We start from the raw sequence: 26,443 nt of genomic DNA, 5'->3' as shown, positions 1-26,443 counted from the left end.
TCCCTTTTCCAGTTTGCTACTGAAACTTTATAGGTTGTTTAGACATTGGCTAATATAAATGCACTAGGCATTTATTATGTGAACTATTTGTATAAATAAAAGTTTGCATAGTGTGAGGTTTATGCTGGTCCAGTAAACCTACCACATTCCTTACCATACATATATTTATTTATTAGATTTTGCAGCTACAATCTACAAAATGTTAGCTAAAATATACAACCCAGAGGATGTAAAAGGTGAAAATTATCATGGCAACTTGAGGTTTACATCTAAAAATAGTCTACTCCAGCCAAAATTGATTTTTGCTAGCTTCTAATAATGGCACATCCATATACTTGCTTTTTCCTTCAACAGCTTCAATTTTTCAAAACTTATTTCTTGTAGAATCATGAAACGTATTTCACTGTAACCTCTAAGCTAATCACAGAATTCCTGAAATGAAAATACTGGTTGAGGAATAACCATGACTATCACATCATTGCTGTTAGTGTCCAAAACCCAGGCTCTCTACAGAGTGTTCTGGCTAATATGAATACACCCCATTCTGTAGGTGTTGTATGTTTCTCTCCTAAAAACTCCTTGAGGGCAGAGACTTTTTGGGGCACTCTTCATAGCATCCACACCAGGTGCTATATAACCATCAAGAAGCTAAGAGAGTTTTTAAACAGCAGACACCTGTGTGGCAGCGTAGAGAATGCATCTAGCAAGAGGGAGAGCATGGAAGCTGAGCGTTGTAAAATGTGACACAGCACATTTTCCCAGAACAGCAAAATCAGCTGTTTCGTGTCTGCTTGTACCTTAACCTTTTGTAAGTAATTATCGCTGGAAACTTAGCCATATGGATGTCTGCATTGGCCGCCTCTCCTGCAGGGCAATCTGCTTATGCACAACCTTATGACAGTATGTTTCTAAGCCCTCCCTTTTCCCTTCCGTTACATGTTGCTTCTCTGTGAAAGCAAGATCTTGCACATCTGCGTGAAGGAAGTTGATCCTCAGCTGACTCCAATACACGATGAGATTGATTGGGGAGGGAGAGCAGAGCGAGAGTGTAGCCCATTTGTTAACCGCTCCAAGCGCCTGCCGTCTTGGGTTTTGCCTCTGGTGAGAGGAATAACAAAAACCTGGGGAGTGTCAAGCGAACAATCTCCTTGCCAGTCTTATTCCTTAGCACAGAGTAGTTCGTTGAAATGCCGTGTGGCTGCTTGCTGAGCCCGCTTCACGCAGCAGGATTTGAAAACACACAGTCAGGCAAATGGATGGATTGATGGGCAAGCCTCTCGGCCAGGATTACTTCACACTCTTGTTGTGTAGCAAGCGGGAGCTGCCAGACTGCACATTTAACTCTCTGTGGCAGGGACTTGCCTGGCTCCGGGTCACACAGCAGAGCATCCCCGGGACAACTAGGAATATGAAGGGGGGGGGGGGGCAGAGAGGGGATCTTTGATACACCCAGGCTGGTTTGCTGGAAAATCACCAAGGTCTTCTTGCCAGTCACCTTTTGGGGCCTCCCAGCGGTGCGATTCAAAGATAACCCAGGGACCTGCGTTCCTAAACGCGATGGGGTTGTTTTCAGGAGTCAAGTCGGTCAGTCAGACGCCAGCAGTCAGATCGCTTTACCCTGCAACGCGTGCAGCCATCCAGTGTAAGGACAAGTAACTGTGCACCGTCACGCATTAGTCATTACCCCCCACCCGAATTGCATTTAAAAAAACCCCATAACAACTGGGAGGCAACTCATTTGGGGAATTAGCCACCCACCTTCTTCTGCAGGGCTGCTTACCAAGCAGAAGTGCAAAAAGCAACCTGCATGGGTCGTTTGAGAAGCCCCTGCAAATTGGCAGCGGTTGGAGACATAACGACGTTTGTATTTAATTAAGTCAAAACCCTCTTCTCTTCCCCCCGCCTCAGCTCAAACCCGACCCCCTGGCTGTTCAGGGGGGGTTCTGTCTTCTTTCTCTCCACTTTGCAGCTGGAGTAAGCGTGAGGGGCGCAGAAGAGAGGCTTTTGCTTTTGGCAATCACTGGGGGCTATGCGCGCTTTTTTCCTCTCTGATCTTGGCTATGCGGTGGTCAGGACTTTCCTCCGCCTCTCTTCCTCAGTCCCCCCTCCAACCCCGAAGGGAGAGAGGCGGAGGCGACATACGCTCCCTTTCCCTGCTTCGCGGCTGCAGCAGCAGCCGGTGCCGAGTCGGTGCAGCAGGACCAGGGGGTGGGAACTCCCCTCTCCTTCCCCACTTCGGACAAACACAGCTGTTGCCTGCCTACCTCCCTCCTCTCCCTCCTACGCGGGTGTCTTGAAGGTGCCAGGGAGGAGGCGACGGGGGCGCAGACTGGAGGTCCCTGGGTAAAAGGGGCTCGCGTTGCGGACTTCGCCCAGGGCTGCTGCGGTGGGAGCTCACAGCTACTGCCAGGACCAGGAGCGGGGGAGGAGACTGCAGTTCCTTCCCCCTCTTCCCTTGCATGCTCGTTTTTCTTTTTTCCCCCTCTCCTCTGCCTTAGTCTTCCTCTTCTCCAGATTTTCTCCCCCTCCCTTTTTTCTTTCCCCCAATATTTCTCTCGCCTCCCTCAGGGTGCTGTGTTGGGGGCTCAGAGCTAGCTGGGGAGGACGATCAGGAATGGGGGGTGGGCAGATTTCCCTGCTTGCCCGTGTGCTGATTGGAAGAGGCGATCGTGTCTGTGTCCGAAGGATTAACAGCTAAACTTTTATTTCTGCTTCTGTGCGCGCTCTCTGTGTAAGTAAATGGGGGAGCCTCCGCTTCAAGAGAGAACGCGGCTTGTTTCCTTTTTGCCAGCTGCAGCTGGTGGGGTGGGGAGCAAGGAAGATTTTCTGTAGGACATAAAAGTGCAGGAGAGGGGGAAAACCCCTCCTCTCCAAGAAGCTACAATCTCTTCCCCCTCCACCCACCCGTGGAATGCGTGGAAGAATCTCTGGGGTTTTCTTCTGCTCTTCACCCTGGACTGGAGGAGTGAGGGATCGCTCTCTGTCTAGCTAGCTCTCCAGCTAGCCCCGGGAGGATTTGAGCCGGTGCCCTGTGCTTTCAGCTGCTGGCTGCTCCTGCTTGAGACTATGCACCACGCAGAGAGGAGCTGCAAAAATGGATTTGCTCCATGTTAAGGGATTGCTTCTCTAATAAGGATTGCGTGGCCCACAAATATGACTAAATCCCCTGTTTGGTAAACCGCCCTGCCCCCTCCCCTTTGGGCTCCCTCCCCGCACCCCACCCCTTCAGAGGAGCCAGCCCGGGGAGCTGATGACGGACCCATTAATCCTTTCTTCAATGCATCAAAAGAGCCCAAAGGGCTGGGCAACGCTGGGCTCGCAGTCCTCCAGGAAATGCTTCGATCGGCTGTTGGTTTTGTATGAAACTGGTGATTAGGAGGGGGGGGGGGAGTGTTGAGCGAGCGAGCCCCCTCCTCGTTGGCTGCTGCCTCTTTCCTGGCCCCTTCTGATGTGCTCTTTGCCAGGTGCTTGTCCTACGGGCTCTTCCTCTGCTGCCTACCGCCGCCAGTTATGCAGACTCCCTATCGTCCTCCCCGGCTGCTGCTTTTGAGAGGCTTCAGAGATGATGGTGGTGTGGAGGAGGGTGGTTCTGGTGTGATGGGCTGGAGACGGTGGTGATCGTCTGGAGGAGAAAGGAAGGGCTCCTGCTACTCCCCTTCGCTGTGTGTATGTGTGTGGGCTTCAGTGTTTCTACTCCATCCTCTCCCCACCACTGGAAGTCCTCCCGTATCTAAATGGAATTAGTGGAGATCGAAGCCCCTTGTGTAAGGAACAGACATGATCCATGGGCGCAGTTTGTTTCACAGTAAGTATCTGCCCTGCTTGGCAGGGCAACAATTTTTTCCCTCCCTTTTTCCAACAGCACAGGTGGGGAGACATTGTAGGACGGTTAAAACCGGACCAACCGCTTCTAGGCGTGGGTTTAAACTTTCTCTCCCTCTCCCCCCAATGCAGTATAACTGAAAGAGGTGCAAGAAAGCAGCAGACACAGCTTGGAGTTTGCGGTGACACCTTCACTTGTTTATTGAGTTTGTGGTGATCGTGAGGGAGGAAGGACTTGACCTGTGATTACACAGAGCTGGGGTGCGAAACTAGCCGCTAAAGGGTGCCGTAGGGGACTGATGGATATTACCGGATAGACCATCTGTCGCTGTTTCAGTCTTGATTCAGATCTCTTTGCTTCTGGGATTCTCACCAGGGCTAATTCCGAGGCTTGGGCTTTCAACGCCCCTCCCCGCAGGGTCTTCCGACGCGGAGCTGAATTCTGCTCTTCTCCCAAATCACGCCGACGTTAATCCAGAGTGGCGCCGCCGATGTCAAGGGCATTACTCCGGATTAGCGCCGGTGTCAACGGAGATCTGCCGTTTGGCTCGAGTTTCAGGCGCAACTCGGAAGTTTACTTTCCTCCCCCCCCCCCCCCCCAGTAGCGCCCTAAAAGCAGCGCTCGGTATTAGGAGAGGTTTATTCTCGGTGCGAGGACGTGTCCTATGGGAGTTCGGAGAGCTCAGTGGACAGGAATCCTAGCCCTTGTTCTTGGTGAGGACTCGCTTCCCACGCTGCAGCGTTCTCCATCCCACCTCCATTCAGGTGGAGCGGGAGTCGGCTCTCGGGGAGCGCAGCTACGTGAAGGCGGCGAGCTGCGCACTGACAACGCTACGCATTCCGTAATAATGACCTGTCAGAACACAAGGGGAGTGAAGGAACGCGAGGAGATTTACACGGCTCCGGTTTAGCGAGTATCACAAGTATCCTCCGTACCGAGGCCATTTAAAACACGGTTGAGAATATCAGTGGGCCCTCTCCGGGAAGGAATGAACAAATACGCAAACTATCTTACCCATTACCAAGATAGCTTCCCCAATTATCACCTCTAATACCATTAGCTCACAGACGTCCCACTCTCCCCACCTCTAATATCATCAATTCAGACACTTACTTACCTTCCTTCCTCTCCCTCCCTGCATCCCCCTCCTGTTCTGAAATGTGATTTGTCCTTTTCATATGTGTTCATTTTTTTTAATTGTATCCTTTGGTATATATGGTTGTGACTATTTTCTTCCACTATTTGATCTGAGGAAGTGGGTCTGGCCCACGAAAGCTCATCATCTAATAAACCATCTTGTTAGACTTTAAAGTGCTACATTGTCCTGCATTTTGCTTCAGCTACCCCAGACTAACAGGGCTACATTTCTATCACTATTCTATGGCACAGTGTGACCATGGGGGGACCTGAAATTGGCATTTTCTCATTCCCGCCCCTGCCAAAAAAAGTGTGTGTAAAGGGTGATGATTTTCACTGAAGTATCTGAAACAATATCCCTTAATAATGTGTTAAAATATTCTTTACTTGGTTAGAGCTTAGATATCAAGCTACATTTTTTTTAGCAGCTGTTGGGGCCAAATGCTAAGCCTCTTCAAATATGGATGTATAATGGAATTGGTCTCAGATCCACAATCAGGAACTCAAATAAGCCTAATTACAGTTAGACTAGAAAATGGGGCTGGAGGATTGGGGGAGGAGAAATCAAGAAGGAATAAGGTAGATCTGCTATTTTTTTAAAAAAATCCCCAAACCTACATGATTTCTGAAAGGAAGTTGATATCCCCAAAACTCCCTGACTAGCAGTTTTGCCTGAGTAAAGCTTGCAAGATTGAGCTCGTCTTCTAGTTTTATTTATTTATTGTCTGTACTGCAATATCTGCACTTCTCCTGCAGTAAGAGAGGGGGAAAGGAATCAGGTTTTAAAGTGAATGTAATATGCAAAATATTGTTTGTAATCCAGTACACTTAAGTAAGAGAAAGATAAGCATATTCATCTTGAGATATTTCTGCACTGGCTAACATTCATTTGCTAGACAGATAAGTTATTGAGTCTTTGCCTTGAAGTTTTAATGGGCCAGCTTCCATAATTCTTTAAGTACTGAAGAAAGACATAGGTCTTTGTGGCAATATAAATATTTTTTGTGATGTTGGCTTTAAAACCCCCCAGTTTAGATTACTCAATGGGAGGTAAAGAGAGCAAGTATTTCTCTTGAACCAGTACAGTTGTGTTGGACACAGTGTCAGGATTAAGCAGTCTCCTTAAGCTTTTGTCTGTCTTTTAATTTCAAGTTTGTGTTATACAGTTTTATCATCCCAAACTGTAAGTATCACTCTCCATTTTGGAGCAATTTACTTAAGTGTATTAAAAAGTATTGTTTCTAATGGTTAGAATTGACAGCTGGGATTTAAGTGACCTGGATTCTCCTCTCATCTTTGCTACAATGTTCCTGGCAACCTGGGCTTGTCATCTGTCTTCTCTGTGGCTCAGTTCCTCCACCTATAAAGGGAGAATATTAATATTTAATAATGTGAGGTCCTCCAATGTAAGGTGCTAGTTATAAGGATAAAGTAGTGTCAAACATCTAGTAAGTGGTGTCTCCTGAGAGAGCTACAATGTTTCCTAGATTGGTGGGTTGAATTGAAGAGTATACTCCCTCTCCGTTGACTGATCAGTGGATTCCATTCTCTTTGTCTTTCAAACAGTATGTTAGTCAAATTTAGAAGATGCACATAGATTTAAAACAAGTAATACATAACAGCTGTCCCAGCAGAAAATACATTTACGCACATACCATTCAACCCTCACCTTCATGCAGTACTTGTTTTTTGCCCCAGTATGAATTGGGCCCCTCGTATGAATTCCCTGCCAGCGAATTCCTCCCATTTATCAGTGGAGGTAATAGGTTGAGTATCTATGATTGCAACTGCTGTGAATTTATGAGGATGGACAGAGAACTTCTGCAGTTGGTTTGGCAGTACAATACAAAATGAAAACCTTACACTCTCCATAGACAGATCATAGACAGAATTGCTATGTGCTTCCTCCATGGAACATTGCCTCAATGAATGAGCAGCTGCATTTGACACTAGCTTCAGATTCTTAATCTCATATACGTGTTGCAGTAAGGCTGTGGATGCCAGTGTCCGATCCATATCTGAAAAAAAGCTGCAGTTTTCTTGCAAAGTGCAAATGATGTATTTTTATTTTCCAACTTCTAGCTGTACAGCCAGTAGCTGATGGGGATCCTACAAGACAGCTGGCCAGGATAATTATGTGGATATGCTCTCAGTGCATTTTTTTTCTTCATCAATTCAGTCTCTGTTTGAGACTAAAAAAAAAAAAAGTTTAAACAAACTTCTGCAAGGCTTGTAATACACAACCTTTTCTGACCTAGAAATACAGATTTGGGTGTCATCAGGATACTGAAAGCACCATATACTGTGTTTTCTCTCCAACTCTCCTAATGGTTATACATTCTACATTGAGCACAAAAAGCGAGACAATAGACATCCATGTAGAACTCTATATGAAAGGGTTATTGGTGTAGATGGCATTTTTCCCAGTGCTATCAGGACAAAAAGGAAGCTATTCAAGAGCAACCCCTTTTTGAGTTTGCTGTGATCCATGAGTATATCAAAACGTTCTCATGGACAGCTGTATCAATGGCAGCTGATCTAAAATAATCAGGGTGGATACTCAATCTTTATTAATTACTGGGCTAGGAACCTGCGCAGTCTTTTTTGTATGGTGCCTGGGCTGAATGACATATGGATGCAGGTGGTAAAGACCTGAGTGTTACAGATATGATTGCTGTTCTCAAAAAAGTTACTCTCTCCCCTCTCCACGCTCTTCCCCCCCCCCACACACGATCCATGACAAGATAACTGTAGAGACTGTCAACATCAAGAGATCATTTCTTGTGACTGTTAAAACTCCTCTAAGAAAACTGTCACCTTGCTTTTCTGAAGGGCCATCCATTCTGATAATGGCTCCAGTATCTCCAGTCTAAAGTGCCATAGATTTAAGACTTAGCCTGCAACTTTTAGAAACTAGAGGAAGTATTTTGAAGATTAAACTCAAGAAATGAAAGACTCGGAAGATTTGATATGTCACCATGGATGCAGATATCTTGAACCAGCTTCTAGAAATTTTATCTGCCAAAAAAAAAGGAATATTCCTCACTGCAAGAAGCAATTCTCTCTGTAAGAGAGTTCAAATTAAACTGGATTTATGATTCTCACTCCCCACGTCACTCAGAACAATTCTTGTGCAGGGTTTTATGGATACTTTTGGTGGTGATGGAGAAATGTGTTTTTCTTCACTTCGTGCACATTAGTATTCAAACCCTTTGTAGGGCTGGCCCTAGGGAAAATGTCATCCTGGGAGAACTCCTGTTTTGGCTCCCCTGGGCCCTGTTACCTCCCCATTGCCTTGAACTTTCTTTAATGGCCTCACATCCCAGGCCCACTCTACCCTTAACTCTTGACCGCAGCGTCGTGGTTAGTCACCCATATTGCCCACTATAAGGCCAACCCTGTCTTTATACCTTAAGCTAATAAAGTGGATTTAGAGCAAGACTTGTGCCACCAACCCTTTATAACAGTCTGTATTGTCACTTTGTTCATAGCCATTACTCTACCTTTTTATTGATCCCAAATTTTGAGCATACCAAATAAATAAATATGGGCAACCCGGTGGCTTTTTGATTAATATTGATGGGGGCAGAAAGGGGGGGGGGAAGAACCCAAACATCATGAAATGTCTTTTCAAAGTATAGAGATGTCATATTTACTTAGACACTCCTATCAGGATAAATATGCTTACACTTGTAAATTGTAAACTCAGGTTTTTAGAAGTATCTTGTAATGCCACCACACAAGTCTGTTTTTGTATTGAGTCAGACATTGCTTTAATTGCAGGCAATAATCTCATGTTTTATATAACATATTTTTGCTTTTCAGTTGCAGCAAGTCTAATCATCCTACATCTGGCTGGGGCAACAAAGAAAGGAACAGGTATGTTATTTACAGGACATAACTGTCCAAAAATGGAGGGTGTTGATATTTAACTATTTCATAGTGTACTCATCTGTACATATTATTTTGCATCAAGGTGAACTGATGAAAATTAAAAAAAAAAGTTTTATAAATGTGCAGATAACTTTATAGGACCCAGTGCCTGATTTTTCAATGGAAGGCTATTCTGAGTGTGGATGACCCGTTTAAGCCCTTGGAGCCTAACTCTGTTCCCATTGAAGTCAATGGTAAAACTCCCATAGGCATCAATGGAAGCAGATTTAGACCCTTAATAGGAACATACTATCGTAAATAGCTATAAGTGTACTATAGACAAAAAAATGGTGTTTGTGATGTGATTCTTTTTTCCTGTTTTAAGTAGAAAAGCAAACGACTTCAGAAGGGCAGAAACCACTGCAGTGTGGAACTTGGACAAAATATGCAGAAGGAGGCATCTTCACTTCTCCCAACTATCCCAACAAGTATCCTCCTGACAGAGAGTGTGTCTACATTATAGAAGGTGAAAAACTAGTGACTCCCTTTTTACATTTTTTTTTTCTGTTTAGACTAACTGGTTTTCTCACAAACATCTTTTATCTCTCATACAACCTAGGAGTTTGTGTGTGATCATTCTAAACTTTTTGGAAAACATTTTTGATAGTTTGGTCAAAGAGGAGACCAGATTTAATGCAGCAGGGATTTTTTTTTTGTATCTTAAATTATTGCTTTGTGGGAAAGGTACTTGTTAGAGCATAAGTGGAATCTTGACGAAATTTAAAGCACACGGGTTGTCCATTGTTACTTAGGGTAACTCACTAAGAATGACTACAGTGTAGTTACGTAAATACACTCGGGAACTGACTGTACCTAAAATCAGTACCATCAAATTTAAACTTTCAAATGGATTTCTTTTAAATGGCTAAGTGAAAGAGTAAAAGAGAGGAGATTGAAGTCCTTAGACTTCAAATAGAAGCTTCTTAAGTATACTAAAACTGAATCGCAGAAGGTGCACATAAATAGGGAACCATGAAGGCGAGATTCAAAAGCAATCCAACATTACACTTTTTTATTTGGTTAAGGAGTTTCTGCAAACCAAACAGGTGCTTATTTTTAAAACTACAAAAAGTAAGGAAAAGTGATTCCAATAAAAAGGATTACATGCCATAGCAGATACCTTTGGCTACTCATTCTCCAATATCTCATTGTATCAAATCAACTGAGAAATTTACTCAAGTACTTTAGAATCCAGAAGTCTCAAAGCAATTAAGGACATTAAATACAAGCTACATTGTTTTTTGTTTTCTCCCTCTCAGACTTGGCTGCAATACTTGCAAATATTAGGTCTGGTAAAGGTAATAAAGATTGGGTATTGTCAGAGTTAACAATGCCAGAAAAAGTGACTACATGACCCCAGAAGGGGGAATATAAAGTCTGAGTCCTCCTGAGCCCTGCCACCATGGGTGTAGAAACCAAAGCCCAAGAGCTTCAGACTCATGCAGGGGGACTTGTAACCTGAACCCTGGCATTTAGTGCTGAAAGTCTTAGGCTTCAGCTTTGGTCTGGAGTGGTTGGTGTCAGGCAAATCTCTAAGCCAGCCCTGCTGACCCTCTTGAAACGCATCAGCAAACCATGCTGTGGTCCCAATCCACAATTGAAGAACTGCTGATCTAGATAGAAACACTTAGATATGAATGAAGTAACGTCGGGACAACTATGTAGATGCAGATGGGTTTCCAGTGAGATTTTCGAACCTACTGAGGTTTCCAGTGAGATTTTCAAACCTACCGAGGATACCATTGATTTCAATGAGGTTAGACATCTCTCTGCATACTTAAATTCATATGCACCTAAATGCTTTTAAACTTGGCCTGGAGATACTAGCAATATGCCATTTGATTAAAAAATTGTTACTGTATTAGGGGATTCAAGGGCAGCTAATGTTATCAATCTTTTTTAAACACGTAAGAGAAGGTGGGAGAGGTGTGTGTGTGTATCTGTGTGTATATATAATATAAAAAAATATTTGGACCAACATCTGTTGATGCAAGAGACAAGCTTTTGAGCTTTCTTAGAACTCTTCTTAAACCAGGTAGCAGAGCAGATCTTGGGAGCTCCAGACATCTGAATTTTTCTTTACCAGGAAAATTGATTAAAAACAAAAATTAGAAAACTATAAAATATCAAATTGAATATGATATGGGGACAGACAAGCACAATACCTATAAAGGAAAAACAGGGCTTTTTTGAAACTAGACTTGTCCTGCACAAGAATAGGTTAAGGAAACTATGCAGTCATGAAGTAACAGGTTAAGTTCTGTCAGGGATTAGAAATTGAGAGAAAGCATAAGCGTTAGGTCAATTTCCAACATGTAAAAGGCTATCATATTTTTTCCCATACTGTGATGTTTATGCTCCTAGAATTTGAGCTTCTTGCATACATTAATGAATGTATCCTCTACACCAGTTCCAGCCTTTTGATAGATCTTCTCCTCATTGGACCAAAGATGAATGGGACACTGTGCCATTTCTCAGCGTTACAAAGGATGCTTGTGGAAGAGATGAGAACAAAGTTCTTATACCTTACCACAAGACTATCTCTTTTTTTTTTCCTCTCTGAACAAAGGATTGGTCATTTGTTGTTTGAATATATTCATTTGGGGATCTGGACAATGGGACTGACAAAATATGCAGTTTACTTAAAATGATTTAGGATAATCAAAACTGTAGAAATGGGTTAAGAATTTGAGAAGCACGCTACTAAGGCAAATAGACTGCAGGATGCAGATGACATTTGATGTTGAGAGGTGCTGCAATATACAGAGTAAGGAATGATTTGAACTTGTGCAGATTTCTTGTCTAAACTAGCTGTAGTAACAAACAAAATACAAACCTAAGTGTCCTTGTATACAGTGTGCTTCAATTTTTTTTCTTATTATGAAACTATTGTTGTGGGGTTATTTTTAAACAAATATATCTGAATGCAAGGATATATATGGAATAAGAGGAGAGAAATTATTGAAACATTATATGAGATTACTGAATGGGGGAATCTTACTATCCCATGCTGTGCTGTGATCAATCTTGGTCTCTCTTGGGACCAGCATGGTTACAAAAACACTGCATGTAAGGGAAGGGGCGGGGGGTTCTGTCTGTGTGTGTTAAATGAAAGATGAATGTCTGGTTCACTTCTTAGTGCCATTTAAGCAGCATCCTTCATCTGTGATTGTCTATTCTGTGCAAGTATCTAAAATTTACAAATAGGATCTAGTAATGTAGAATTCTCATATTAGATCAGCCCACTGGTCCATCTTATTTGGTATCCTCTCCAACAGCAGAAACTTCTGACAACAGTATTGGAATCCCTATAACAATCACAAGGTATAAGGTTCAGATAGGCATTAGGTTCAGAAGCTTCAAGCTATCTCTGTGGGTGGTTTATGCCTTCATAGTCAAAGCACTTTCTTTACCTTTTATATTCTTATCCTATGTTATGTAACTTGTGACAATGAGTTTCATAGAATATAATATTCTGAAGTATTCATTGTGTAAAATAATACACAATGGGGCAATAAAACAACAGCACAAGTCCTGAAGCCTTTACTAAAGGCAAAATTTCCACTTACTCTTCAATGGGATTTAAGTGCTTCAGAATTTGTCTTGTGGTACTGAAATGATTTTATTTTACTATAAAAATGTAAAATAATGTAGCTCATTTAAAATGTGTGTCACACTTTAAGGACTGAAAATTTCTTTGATAAAGAATGTGTCCATAGTAGGTGCCATGATCGTGATCATGGGCACCTAAATGTTTGTGGGGAGTGTGTGGGTGTGGGTGGGAGGGGGATAGAATTCTGTTTGCAGAAGGCTCTTTAACCTTCAAAGACATAAGTTCCAACAAGTGAAAGCTGAAGCTACACAAATTCAGACTAAAACTGACATGCAATTATTTTAACAGTCAGGGTAATCATTAGAATAGTTAGGGATATGGTGGTTCGGCCATCACTAGAATTTTTTAAATCAATGTTGGATGCTTTCTAAAAGAGATGTTCTAGAAATTACAGCCTTGATGCAGGAATTCTGGCATCGAGGCCATGAGGTTCTAGAACCTGTGTTATGGAGGAAAATCAGAACTGCCATATCTGGCCATGAAAAATCTATTAATATGGACCTGATCTTGCCACTTTTATTGGGGAAAGAAAAATCAATGTGCTTATTAATTTCACATTGGGACAGATTCTGCACACAACTCTCACATGCACAGCTCCTGTTGGATAAAATTCACTCTTGGAAGTTACTGTATGTTTGCTTTTGTCAGCAATGAATTTCTCTTTGATTTCAACAGGAATTGTGCACATGGTGCAACTTCAAGGATGAAGTGTTTTATCTGTGTTAAATATATTCTGAGAGTGGCAGTCAAACATACAATACATTTCAACTTTTGTGCTGGAAGTGCAGAAACTTTTTATTCACATTTAGATCAATTCTATGATTAAATGCTTGCTTAATAAATAGGGAATGCTTGGAATCATTTTTATGAACTCGAATAAAGTTATCAAATCTTCCCATTTATATATTTTTGGATACTAATGTTGCTTGCATGTTTCATCTTATAATCAATACAAAATTAAAGGTCAATCTCTTGAGGCATCTGTCTTTTCAGAGATCATTAACTTTCTTACATTGTTTGTGTCAGATACAGGTAGTATGTCTGTATGTATATATTGTAGGGCTGTGATATTTCACTATAAAGAAAAGCTGTCTGCTTGAGTAACAATATAAGTGCATTTACACAGAATATTTCATGTGTTTTGTAGGATCTGAGCAACTGGAGATGTCAAGGATTAAGCAAATCCATTAGTCTTGCAGTAGCTCACAATTCAGGAGTAGATGTTTAGATCATTGTCTCACTTCCAGATAATCTGCTAAACAAAACAGATTTTTTTTTTTAAACTTCAGCTGTCAATTGCACAGACTAACAGCCTGCTCAGAATTAAAACCTTAATTATGTGTTTTGCTGCAACTGTTAGAACCAGTTAGCAACCAGTGTCTCTTCCCCCCCCCAGCAAATATATAACATCTAAAGACAGCACTTGTGTAAGCTAATTAGATTAAAAAGATGACAAGACATGTAAGCATTAAGTAGTCTTTCCATGTTGATAAAAGTCCCAGAAGAAAGATAATTATATAATTTTAAAGAATCTTTCTTAAGATGAGATACCAGAAGTATTTTTACTCCTATCCTCTGCCTTAATTATAAGCACAATTTTTATAGCCAACACAAGGCTTTACACATCAGTAAAAATTCCAGGATTTACCTTCCCACTAATGAATATCTCTTCTTGTACGTTATGGGGGAAAATATAAAATGATAGGTGTTACTGTGGCCTGCTTGGAAGCATAAGTGGACTCATTGTGTTATTGTGCAGCAAGCAAGGGAACAGGAAGGGCTTCATACCTAACTTGCTGTAAACAAAGAGGAAGTTTTGTAGAAATCAGTCTTGTATTTGCCTGCAGTATTTTACCAGAAGCAAGGATTTGGGCTGTGGCTTTTTCATTAGCAATAGCTATTTTTAGGAATACTTGAATCACTTGTTCTAGGGACATCAAACAATAAAAAAAAATTGTTTATGAAATCACACTATTAATATTTAAATATTTTTTATATTTTCAAATATTTATTTCACATAGAATACAAAGTGTACAGTATTCACTTTATATTCTGATTACAAATATTTGCATTGTAAAAAAGTGAAAATAAAATGTTTCAATTCAGCAGATACAAGAACTGATGTCCAATCTGTTTATCATGAAAGCTGAACTTACAAATGTAGACTTGTGTACAAAAACTGCATTCAGAAATAAAACATTGTAAAAGTTTAGTGCCTTAAGTCCTCTTGGTCCTACTTCTTGTTCTTCCAATTAATCAAATAAGTTTGATTACAATTTGCTTAATATTGTGCTGCCCGCTTAAACAGAATATTGTCAGATTTCGAGCTTTCACTTTAAACACAGTATCCAAGAAGACAATGCATTTTTAAAAGCAAAATATAATGTGGTCTGGAGCATCTAAAGGCCATATTATTCAGAAGACTTGGCTAGGGCCTCAGACCCCTTCCTAAAGTGGCATACCTTCTGCAAGAATTAGGGGTAATTGACCCCTCATGCTGCAGGGTGACCCTAGGGTGTACAAAGTGCTGCATCCCATATAGGGAAGGTGAAAGCTTTGTCCTCTCTTGTATTGGCTGTCAGGGTGATCCAGATGTAATAAGTGTGGTAGATGTTCCATCCTTAGTGCAGAACTCAGGGTGATTACAGTCCTTGCCTGACTACTCCCACAGGCAGTAAGGTGCTGTACAACTCTCTACGCAGAGTGACATACTCAGGCAAAAGAGTCTCAACCTGATTTAGAAATAAATAAAAGGAGAGAGAAATAAAAAAAATTCAAACCCTAAAACCATATTGATTTAAGATTCAGAATGCTGTTGTACAGAGCAAACTGAATTTTCCACTTCTTAGTCAAGCAGAGCTCCCATGGATGCCAATGGGAGTTTTAACTAAGTGCAAGGTGCAGGTCTGATTCTCACTTAGTCTCCCTTTATGCCACTTTGGCAGTGTAATTTACTTATCAATGACAAAGCGGTATAAAAAGGTCTTCGTATAAGTCAGAATCATCTCTGTGGCGTTTCTCTCTACGTGGAATAATCCCTGGAAATCAAGCAATGTTTGGTCAAGCATTTGTTTGACTATGAATCATCATTGGCAAGATTTCTCGTAGGCTGTATTGGCGTGATGAAGAGATAGGGTTCTCTATCACAGGCAGTTTAATTAAAAACAAACAATACATGAAATTAATGTCATGCTCCCAGAAGCAAAGGCAGAGGGCCCACATAGAGCCAGATTCTTGTCTTCCTTGGCACTGCTGATTAAGGAAATGCAGAAAGCTCTGTGCAACATGAATAAATGGCCCAACCTGAACTAACAATTCACTTTCAATTTTTGAAACAAGTCACTAGAAACTTGATAGTAATACATATGAAGTATATGGATAAAAGATATTGTTCAGCTCCTCCTTTTACATCACAATAAAGATAAGACCCATACACCAACTTAAAAATGCCAGGGCCTGATCTGGAAGTCCATAAATTGAGAGTTGATCTCCAGATATCTCCTTACATCCAACATTTACATGCAAAATATGGCCTCAGTTTTGCAAGGCTCTAATTACTCTCAACTGCTCTAGCATAACATTTAACAATTGATATAAAATCGACCTCATGTATTCAGTGGTAAAGATCTAAACTAAATTAATCTTTGATAAACAGAGTAACTTGAAAATATCACTAATTTAAATTTAGAAGATCTTTATCTTTGAAACTTTTATTCATAGTAATGAATAAAACATTCCTTATAGACTCTAGATTATAACATGATTGTGTTTTACTTCTTGTGTTTTCTCCTATTCACAGGTTATTTCTATCCCCATTACTTCCATCAACTATAAAAGCAGTTCTTTCTATGTAAAGAGATGGGCCCTGCTCTTGTTGACTCCACAGGATGAAAAAACAGGGATATGGGAGGGGGATAAGAGAAAGAAAGCTTCCAAAAAATCATTGTAAATTTGCCCTCTTGTTTTATACTTGTGTATCTATAATTAATAGCTTCTTGACTCTAAACTTCAAATTTGAACGTGGGTAAGGTTTTTTCAACTTTAAAATATGCTTTAAAATAAATGTGAAACCCATTTTAGATGAAAAATTTAAGTTAGTATATTTCACCATAAAGGGTTTCTCCTTAAATAACTTTGTCCTATATTTGAACTTTTTTCAGATTTTTTATTCAAGTAGATTTCCGTACATTTGTGCAATATTTATTCTTGTAGTCTCTCCTTTATGAAGAGCATTATCTCTCAAACTACTCTTATTGTCTGAGTTATCCCTTTGTATGTAATTTAGTGCGTTGTAGTTAGCATCCATTCTGAAATGAATAGTGAATGTTTCTCAGAAGCTCTCCCTTTTTAAATGACTGAAAAATGTCTGTGTAGGTTTTAGTTTTGCCACTTTTTTCTTACATTTTTTGTCACTCTAACATGCACTCTGCCAAAGGATAAAGGGGTGAGAGGATTCTGACCCCTATGTATCTCTGCATTTAGTTCCTGTACTTAAAATATGCACTCAATCCACAATTAGGCTCTAAAATTCTGATTGTGAAAAGTATGGTCATTCCTGCAAATATCCTTTTGACTTCAAAGAACTTTACCTATGTGTGCAATCTGGACATGACCCATTAAGAGGAATTTAATAAAATGGCTCTAGGAAATGTCTGATAGTTGAGGGTTCTCTAATCTACCAGAGGCATAGAAAGATCTAGCAGTTAGAAATCAACGCTGGAGAAATTCAAATTGAAAATAAGGCACACATTTTTTAATAGTGTAATTAACCATTGGAACAACTCCCCTAGATGGATTCTCTATCAAGTGCAATTTTTTATTTAAAAATTCTTTCTAAGAGTGATGCTGTAGTTCAAATCACAAGCTCTTTGACTTCATGTGCATATTACGGGGTGAAATTCTCTTGTCTTTAATGCAGGAGGTCAGACTGTCACAATGATCCCTACTGGCCTTAAAAAAATTGTTTAGTATCTTTTTTTTTTTTTATATAATCAACTCTCTGATCAAGTGATCTTTTTAAAGTATCTTCAAGATTTCCAGTAGCATATTGTTTGATTATTTAGTTAAGGTAACTAATTTTGCTTGCTGTTTGGGTGGTTTCATACATGATGTTTTCCTGTATTTAATGTTGTGTTTCAGGTGGTGCAATTATTTAAGGCCAACTTTTGTTTTAGGATTTATATACAGCCTCTCATTGACATCAGTATATCTGGGGACAGAATTTATCTGTAATGTCATACTCTAGTTCTAAAGAGAGAATTTCTCATTTTCACGTGCACTGAAACAAAAGTATATTTTCCTTAAGATTCCTGAAGAGAGATTGTTTCACCTTTTAATTGGATTCCTTCAGAATTTCTCTGAACTAGTTGTTGCCAAGTCCTATTTTGTTTTGCATCATGAATGGTTTTCTCAGCTTACTTAAAATAGTATTGAATATGCTTTTTCATAGGAAAATAATAGGTATGTAAGTTTAAGGTAGTGACATCTACAGAAGAAATTGCCATGTCTTTCAAATACTAAACAGAACCATTGGTTTAGGAAAAATATAATGACATGCAGGAAAAACTCATAATTTTTCAATACTATGGAAGTTAAAAAATATTAAGTTGTAACTCTAAATCTTTCTTTCCCCTCTAGCTGCCCCCAGACAATGTATTGAGCTACACTTTGATGAAAAATATTCTATAGAGCCTTCTTGGGAGTGTAAATTTGATCACATTGAAGTGCGAGATGGACCTTTTGGCTTTTCCCCAATCATCGGACGTTTCTGTGGACAGCAAAATCCACCTGTGATAAAATCTAGTGGTAGATTCCTGTGGATTAAATTTTTTGCTGATGGTGAGCTGGAATCGATGGGATTTTCTGCTCGATATAATTTCACACCTGGTGAGTACTACGTTTGGCAGAATGGTTTAATTTTTGTGGGTTTTTTTAATCGCTTGTTTTGGTAATAATGTATAATTGTGACATACTTTAATGTTTAATTGGAATATGTTTTTAATTTCAAAGAAAATATCAGCTTAGGTAAAATGATGCACAGGTTATCTATTTTTGCACCACTTTTTTTGACAAGTTATTTTTCAGTACATTTTTTACGCTTGCCACATAGTGAGTGGATGAACTCGTGTAACTGTAAAACATGCTGTTTTCAACAGAATACTAGTATAGGAAATCATTTAAATACTTTACAATGAAGGACATGGTTTATATTTGATTGTTACGCTGATTGAAGCTTTTACTTCAAAGTGATCAGCAATAAAATATTTTAATAAAAAAGGAATTGTCAGAAAATTACATTACTGCTTTTTCGCTTTGCTTTGTTGGAGAGGAACTACTATACCTTTGCTCGCTAGGGGAGAAAACTGGCAAATAGCAGCATGCATTCCAAAAGGAAATTTAAGTTCCAGTGAATAATGTGTTCAGTTAAGCATTCCAGTGAAAGACGTTTCCAAATCTCACTTACATTTATACAGCTATTACATTTTCTTTGCCAATCTGTCTATTAAACTTATTAGAGTAAATTCAAGATTTCTAGTTGTACTTCCAGTTAAATGTTGACTCAGATCACTACAATAAAAAGGTTGGTAGTGGGTTTTTTTTCAGCTACATTGTACTGCAATCTTTAGGATTTTATGGCATTCTATAGGGTATTTGACATATGGAGCAACAACTCCTATTTTAATATAGCTTTATCAGAGGGATTGTCAATTCTGTAACCAATGTTTCAGTTAAATTGTGTTGGTGCAGCAGTATTCTATCAGAGCATCAGCAAAAATCAGTCAAACACAAATTCCGCTTGCTTCCTTATTCCTATGGTACCACGGAATTCATAATTGCATGTAACTAAAGCAAGCAGGATTTAACTTCAATGAGCTCTACCCAGCTTTATCTGAAACAAGCCCAGGATATAACGTAAAATTAATAACTGGGTTTCAACTAGTATTAAACTGATGGGCATTGTCCACTTGTAGGGGGAAAGTATACCTATTGGACATGCATCTCACATGTACAATGGCAGTACTACTTATTGATGATGTCTGTGGGAAATTTTTCAGTAAGCTAGTGGCCATATATATCCATTGTTTTTCTATAAATTGTGAATAGAAAGAACAGAATAGAAAGAATATTTCTTGGGTAAAATATTACTGAAGATTAACATATGCTTCTATCTGAAAAGAGGATTAACTGTGAACTGTCAGTTGCTGAGATTCTGTGGGTTTCTCCAATATTCCCTTACCTCCATCTCAGAAAAAGTACTAAAATCTAGATCTCCATATTATTCATATTTCAAAGGGGCCATGGCACTTTGGTTGAAAAGGACAATGTTAGCACAATCCAAAACCTTTTTCCATCTAAAAACCTTCCCATCTTAACCCTCCGCCCCCTATAATTTTAGGTACCATGTTCTATCCTCATTCCTTTTCCACTAATGTGAGTTTATTTTCTGACTAAAGATCAATGCTAGTATATTGCTGTAGCAGCATATGTTTTCCAGACTTCAGGTGGAATAGCTTTTGTTGTTGTTATAGCCTTTTGTAGGAGGACTTAGAAAAAATAAGTGAGCTTTGGGAAGCCAGGTGATTGAATTGTGCCAGGATGAATTATACCTTTATTTAAAGTAATGTGTGTTGTCTTTATCACCCTTTGATTTGTGTATTGTGAAGGCTAGGGTTAACTGGATCCATAGTTGGTTATAACCCCTAAATCCCACCCTTTTTTAAAGTTATCGCTCCTGTGATAAAGACAAAGCTACATCTCTGGGTGAGGGGGGTGGGTGTGTGAGGTCTTCCTTATGTTATTAGATGGAAGACTGGGACTGAGAAAGGGAAGCAGAGACAGTCTCCTCAGGAACACAAGAGCAATACTGGTGAGGATCATAGACCCTCTGTTACCCACTTAGAGAGAATGAGGCTAGGATAATACTCATCCATAGTGCTGGCTTCCATGAAAGGTGATTTTTTTTTTCTCCCCTTCCCCCACTTCCTGTGTGTGAGGGCTCAGAGCTGGATTTCTGAAGATCTATATCCTCAATGTGTGGATGGGGAGAGGAACTTGGCAGTGCCACAATAAAGACTGACAACCCCCAAGGGAGTGTTGAGGGGGAGCAAAGGAAAGAGTGACTGGCTCATGTGCTTCTGTAAATTGTTTACCTGAGCTTTTAATGTCCTTGAAATTGCGCTCATCTTGGGCCATAAGAGTCTGACACTTGAGGTGGGGGGCGCGGGGGAAGTAAGATCAGAAAAATAACCTGACAGCAATGCTCTCTGTTTAAATCTTTGTTTTCTGCTGATTTGTTAGAGACACACTTGGAAAATAGTGGTACATAAAGAAATATAGGGGTTATAATGGACTGAAAATTGGATATGTGCTTACATTGTGGTTTGATGGCAAACACGGTAGATTCAATCAGAGCTTTGCATGCAGAGGCTTCACACAGTAATGAGAGGCTAAAATTTCTCTTTGTATCTGGATTGCCTGTACATTGCTACATTCTGTGCTGGTCATCTTGGTAACAAAACGATGCAGAGAAATTGAGGGGTATTTAGCAGCTTAAAACAAAGGTGATTATAACAGAGGGACAGATTTTATAAGAAAGATTTGAGAGAGAAATGTATTTAAGTTGATTAACAGACTAAACAGAAAACATAGCTGTTTTTATACTTGCTTGAAAGTTAGCATGAGGAGGAAGAGGAATTGATTAGGATGTCACAGGATGTATGACTAGGATAAAAGAGGTGATGTTAAGAAAAGAGAACTTAGGTTGAATATCAGGACAAAAAAAATGTGCAAATGCTAACATCTGTCAATCTTGGGAAATTATAGAAGTACCATTAGTTGAGAGATTTTTAAATCTAGGTTGGATGAAATACTGGAAAGGAAATGGTATTGAACAATCCTGGCAGAAGGATGGATTTACGAGTATTGGACCTTTTTTGTCTCCATCTTCTTTGATGAGAGAGAGAGAGAAAGCTGCCCTGCCCAGGAGGTATTTGGAAACCTACACTTTTATGCATAGACTCTTCTGGATTTGTGTAATATAAAGTCTTCTGTGCAAATTTTAGTAGGCTCTTAGGGATTTTATTCTTTAACGGGTTTTGCTGCTTTTCGTTTTTGGTAGGGAGAAGTGTTTTGGCATCTTGTGACAAATGATTCTATTGTCATACTATTTACAAGCAGTACAGTACTCTGAAATTATAAGTATAATGTAAGAATCTTTCAGCATGAAAAAAAATAGATATAATACAAATATGATTAGAAATACCTAAAGCTACCTGTATTTTTCTCATTAATAACTGGGAGCACTATTCAAATGACTGAATTTCATGAGTAAATTTTTTTTAAAGAAATAGTAAAGTAAAATGTGGATTGATAGTCATGTGTGCAGTCCCCTAGTTTTTTTTTATTTACTTTTGAAATTTCAGATAGTTGGGATTGAAAATAAGTGACACCACTTTTTTCTGTTAAATGTTTTATGACTACATTCTTGAGCAAACAGAATGCAAGATGGTTATACAAATGTTGCGGCATGTTGAGATATGTAAGGCATATTTTTAAATGTACCTATTCCGCACCTTCTTTAAAAATTTTCTATCTGCATAAGTTTAGGCATAACAAGAGCTCTTTGAATCAGTGAAGATATTTCTAATTCACAGGCCAGTGTTTTCACTCTTAAGTTTCATGGACAAAACTAATTCATCAAAACTGAATAATACTTTTTTACTCTATTTTTAGAGGTCCAAGCATTTGGAAGCTTCTGTTTTCTGTCACATTTTGATCTTAAGTCATGTTGGCTAGAAAAGGTCACATTTGGCAAGTCTCATGGTATTTCTTTTTTGCTGTTGTCTGATCATTCCCCAGGTGATTGGAATGATTGGAAGAAACAATTTCATCTGTTTTCTCAAGGCCCCTCAACATTAGGAAATTGACCTTTTGTTGAAGACATTTGTAAGAAATGGGTCCCTTGACTAAAAAGTCATGTCTCAACAATTGATTCTGTAATGGTGCACTTTGGTCAGTTTATACTAACAACTGAACTATTTTACGTGCTATTTTAGGGGTACCAGATGCTAACACGCATGCCTGAAAATGACACTGTTTCTTAGTGTGAAAAGATGCAGAGAAAAGATGAATTTATGTTGAGCTGTCTCAGGCCCTGCCTGTGTTTACCAGGGACTGATGCTGCCATTATCAATGCATCAAGGGTCAATTTAATGGTTATATCCACTAAATTTTCTGAAGAGCACTCTCTGGTTGACTCTGGCACTCCATCAGAGGAGAGCCATACAGTAAGTCCATGGGTGAGACTCCCATTGACTCAGCACAGTGTATATACCACTGTCAGTTGACCTAAGCTTTGTCAATACCAGCTACATTATTCACATAGGCTTACATTGGTAATGTAGGCAAGGCTTTACTTAGCTAGAATAGAATGGGTGTGGGTGTTTATTTTTTTTTATCCTAGTCTCTGATTCTTCAGGGGGCAGTGGCTTAAGATAACATGTTTTCTTCTCAGTCCCATCAGTTAGTAGAAACCATCTGCATTTTTATTTAGCCTCATTAATGTAAAGGTCAGTCGCACTTGAGTAGCACTTTGCAATTGCACCAGGTGTGCACCAGCATTCCCTGTAAGCTGTGTACTTGTGCGGCCACTTGGGAGAGATTCAAATGCCACCCAGCTCATTAGCAGAGTACCACAGTTAGGGGTTTTTTGTTTTTGTTTCTATTGATGGTATACATTTACACATGCCGCAGTGCAAATAAAATTTATTCCACACGTGGCTGGAAAAAAGTTAAAGGGAACATTGATGTGCATACATGTACCTATTTGGGATCATCTTGTTTAGAAAATCTTATTCCAGTAAGACCCATTAATAGCATGATGTTAACTGACTTATGGTCTAACAGCTAACTCCTATTATACCACAATGTAATTTCTTAATATAGACAACGCCTCTGTGAGCTGCAGTGTTTCGGACACTAAAATATAGCTAGTTTTACCAACCTAACATTCCAACATCTCTGCAGTTTCTCAACCAGCCCCTTTCTCCTCTCAAATATGGAGTTATCAGTCTCGCACAATTCTCTATACCAAAGTTAAATACTTTGATAAGACAAGCTACAGTGAATGTCAAGTTACAACAAAATAGTTTTAGACACCAGATCTCACTCTACACCTTGGGTGAAATCCTGGTGCCATTAAAGTCCATGGCAAAATTTAATCTTCAGTATGGCCAGAACTTCACCTTATGTCCAGCAGAGGCTGGATTTTCACCAACACATTTTACTGGCACCTTCTCTGGCCCCCTACCCCTTACTTTGAGTATTTTTCCTCCACATTTGTATTCAAGTCTATGCATGTCTGCATTTCTTTGGCTTTTTATTTTTAACTTTCTCTCAAAATAACCTTAAAACAATCAGGATATTTTTTTCAACGTGACCACTGTAGAGTTTGTGGGTTTTTCACAAGGGAATCTTTTAGTTATGAAGATCTCAGTAGTTTATTATAGATTCAGCTCAGCAGTTGTGAGTATGGTGTTAACTGCTGAGGTGGCTGTCTCATAACTGATGTAAGCTCCCCCTAGTGTTTTTGTTCAGCTAAGCTGGGTCCAGTCCTAAAAGCAAAACCTGGGCAGCTACTAATTCCAATTCAGTTTCTGGAGAAAGAAAGAACCATTATAAAGCCATGTGAACATGGATGAAACTGTCATTCACCAAGGGTTCACGATGAGTATGAAAATGTGGAAAATAGGTTAAGTGGAAACCAAACAATTTACTGAAAATCAGGGTCCACAAAAAAGTTTTCATGGGCAAAAAATGAATGTTTTAATATCACTTTAGAAGGATTTATGCTGCTGTAATGCACATAAATTCAAATAGTTACAAATAGCCTTTTTCAGATTACACATTTACAGAAGGACAACACACTACTTCAGTGTCCTTTAAACCTTATTTTGAGAGATTAAAAGGGGTATGGATGGATTAAAAGGGGTGATGGCTTTGCATATGGGAGTGAATTTCACTTTGGCGAATAAGGCATTTTGTATTTAGATGTTGTAATAAAAATCATGATTCAGCTGCAGAAAGTGTTCTCAAAATTCCGGATCAATCATGTACTATTCATTGAGTTCTGTAGTGTTGACCCGTATGTGAAACAGCTGCAAAATTGGGTCCTATGGCATTGCTAGCTGTAGATCATATATAGATACAGGACTAGATCAGCAGACCCTTTCATAGCCTTGTGGCAGCAGGCAGAAGCACACAGGAGAAGCCTCGCCTGTCACTAAAGCAAGTCCCAACGGTGGTTGAGTGGTGTTGCTGAAAATGCAAAGGGCCTATAGAACTACAAATTTCCACATTTTTTTAACTGGGTTTAAAAATAAAAACATGGGCATGGAAGCCACTGTTGTGATCAAACACCAAAGTGGTAGGTATTGCAGAAATACCTAAATCAGATGGGGAAGGTTATCTCATGGATAAGTAACTGGCTATAAGACAGGAAAGAGAGGATAGGAGTAAATTGTCAGATTTTTACAATGGAGAGGGGTAAATAGCGGGGGGTGTCTCAAGGATCTGTACTGAGACCAAGGCAGTTCAATATATTTATAAATGATCTGAAAAAAGGGTTAAACAGAAGTGGCAAAATTTACAGACAATACAAAATTACTCGAGAGCTTAAATCCAAAAGTGATTGCAAAGAGTTATGAAGGGATGTCTCAAAACTAAGTGAATAGTCAACAAAATAACAGATGAAATTCAGTGTTGATAAATGCAAAGTAATGTACATTGGAAATCATAATCCCAATTTTATTTTTATATATATATATATATATATATATAAAAAATAAATAAAAAAAATAAAATTTGGCATCTAAATTAGCAATGAAGAACAATCTTGGCATCATAGTGGATAATTCTCTGAAATTATCTGCTTAGTCTGTAGTGGCAGTCAAAAAAACTAACAACATAAGGAACCATTGGAAATAAAGATAAGACAGAAATGCCACTGCGTAAATGCATGGTACACCCACACCTTGAATACTGCTTTTCTGGCCACTCTATCTGAAAAAAGGATAGATTAGATTTGGAACAGACATAAAGAAAAGCAATAAGTACAATTGGGTTAAAATAAATGAGTACATGGATGATTTGGCTAATGTGGCCCTGACAGGGGTGTAACCCTGTGCTCTCAATGCTCCTAAGCCTCTGATTGCTGGATGCTGAGACTGCAGAGGACAGGATGGATCACTCAGATTGCCCCATTATTATCATTCCCTCTGAAACATCTGGCATCTGCAACTGTTGAAAGACAGGATAGTGGACTAGATGGACCACTGGTCTGATTCAGTATGTTAAGATTCATATACAGTATCACCAAAATTTTCCCCAACTTACAGAATAAAATAGAGCTTGCCCTACCGTATAGACTCATACTACCATGTTGTTTACAAAAGAATTGCATCCCTGTTCCTCAAAACAGCATGCTGACATTGCAAAAGAAAATAACTCTTGAATGAGATTAGCAATACATCTGAAAACACATCTGGCATCTTTAAAAACTTCCAATTTTAAGAATGAGCTGTGTGGGTACAGCAATGATCTGTCAGTGCATCAAAATATCATCATATTGCTCACCACATAAACTGCTTCTCTGATTATTTTTTTGAGGGGGGGGGGCAGGATTTGAGGAGAAGGGGAAGAAAGGGACAGCACTTGTAACCAGCTGCACAAATGTCAATAAAGTGCATAATAGCTAAACACAGTTTCCAAGGAGAGGAAGGCCTAAAACTAAACCTCAGATTTGAACAGCTCAGGGGCTTGTGGCAATTTTGATTTGTGAATCTGGACACACAGGTTAATGTTTGTCCATCTCTGTTTAAAAATCTTGTCTTTTCTCTCCTGTGCCTTCTCATTTTTCCTTCTAATATTTAATAAGCAGT

General features: G+C 39.5%; 1 protein-coding gene across 4 annotated transcripts in view; it reads left to right on the top strand.

Annotated features, from left to right (window-relative positions):
- Window positions 1–235: 235 nt before the first annotated feature.
- The window catches only part of NETO1 (neuropilin and tolloid like 1), a 77,051-nt gene continuing 50,843 nt past the window's right edge, over window positions 236–26,443 (top strand). The window contains exons 1-4 of one of the 4 annotated variants that reach the window (XM_075921051.2): window positions 236–3,805; window positions 8,786–8,839; window positions 9,219–9,359; window positions 18,144–18,392. In XM_075921051.2, the coding sequence (XP_075777166.2) occupies window positions 3,778–3,805; window positions 8,786–8,839; window positions 9,219–9,359; window positions 18,144–18,392 (472 nt within the window). In that variant the 5' untranslated portion in view covers window positions 236–3,777. The remainder of the gene's footprint in view (window positions 3,806–8,785; window positions 8,840–9,218; window positions 9,360–18,143; window positions 18,393–26,443) is intronic. The other 3 variants (XM_025183821.3, XM_014572696.4, XM_075921053.2) reach the window with 3 other exon arrangements.

The sequence above is a fragment of the Pelodiscus sinensis genome, chromosome 2 (assembly GCF_052426305.1).
Source record: "Pelodiscus sinensis isolate ZL-2025 chromosome 2, ASM5242630v1, whole genome shotgun sequence".
Taxonomy (NCBI): domain Eukaryota; kingdom Metazoa; phylum Chordata; order Testudines; family Trionychidae; genus Pelodiscus; species Pelodiscus sinensis.
The sequence above is the reverse complement of the archived record's forward strand: the minus strand, read 5'-3'. Positions and strand labels throughout refer to the sequence as shown.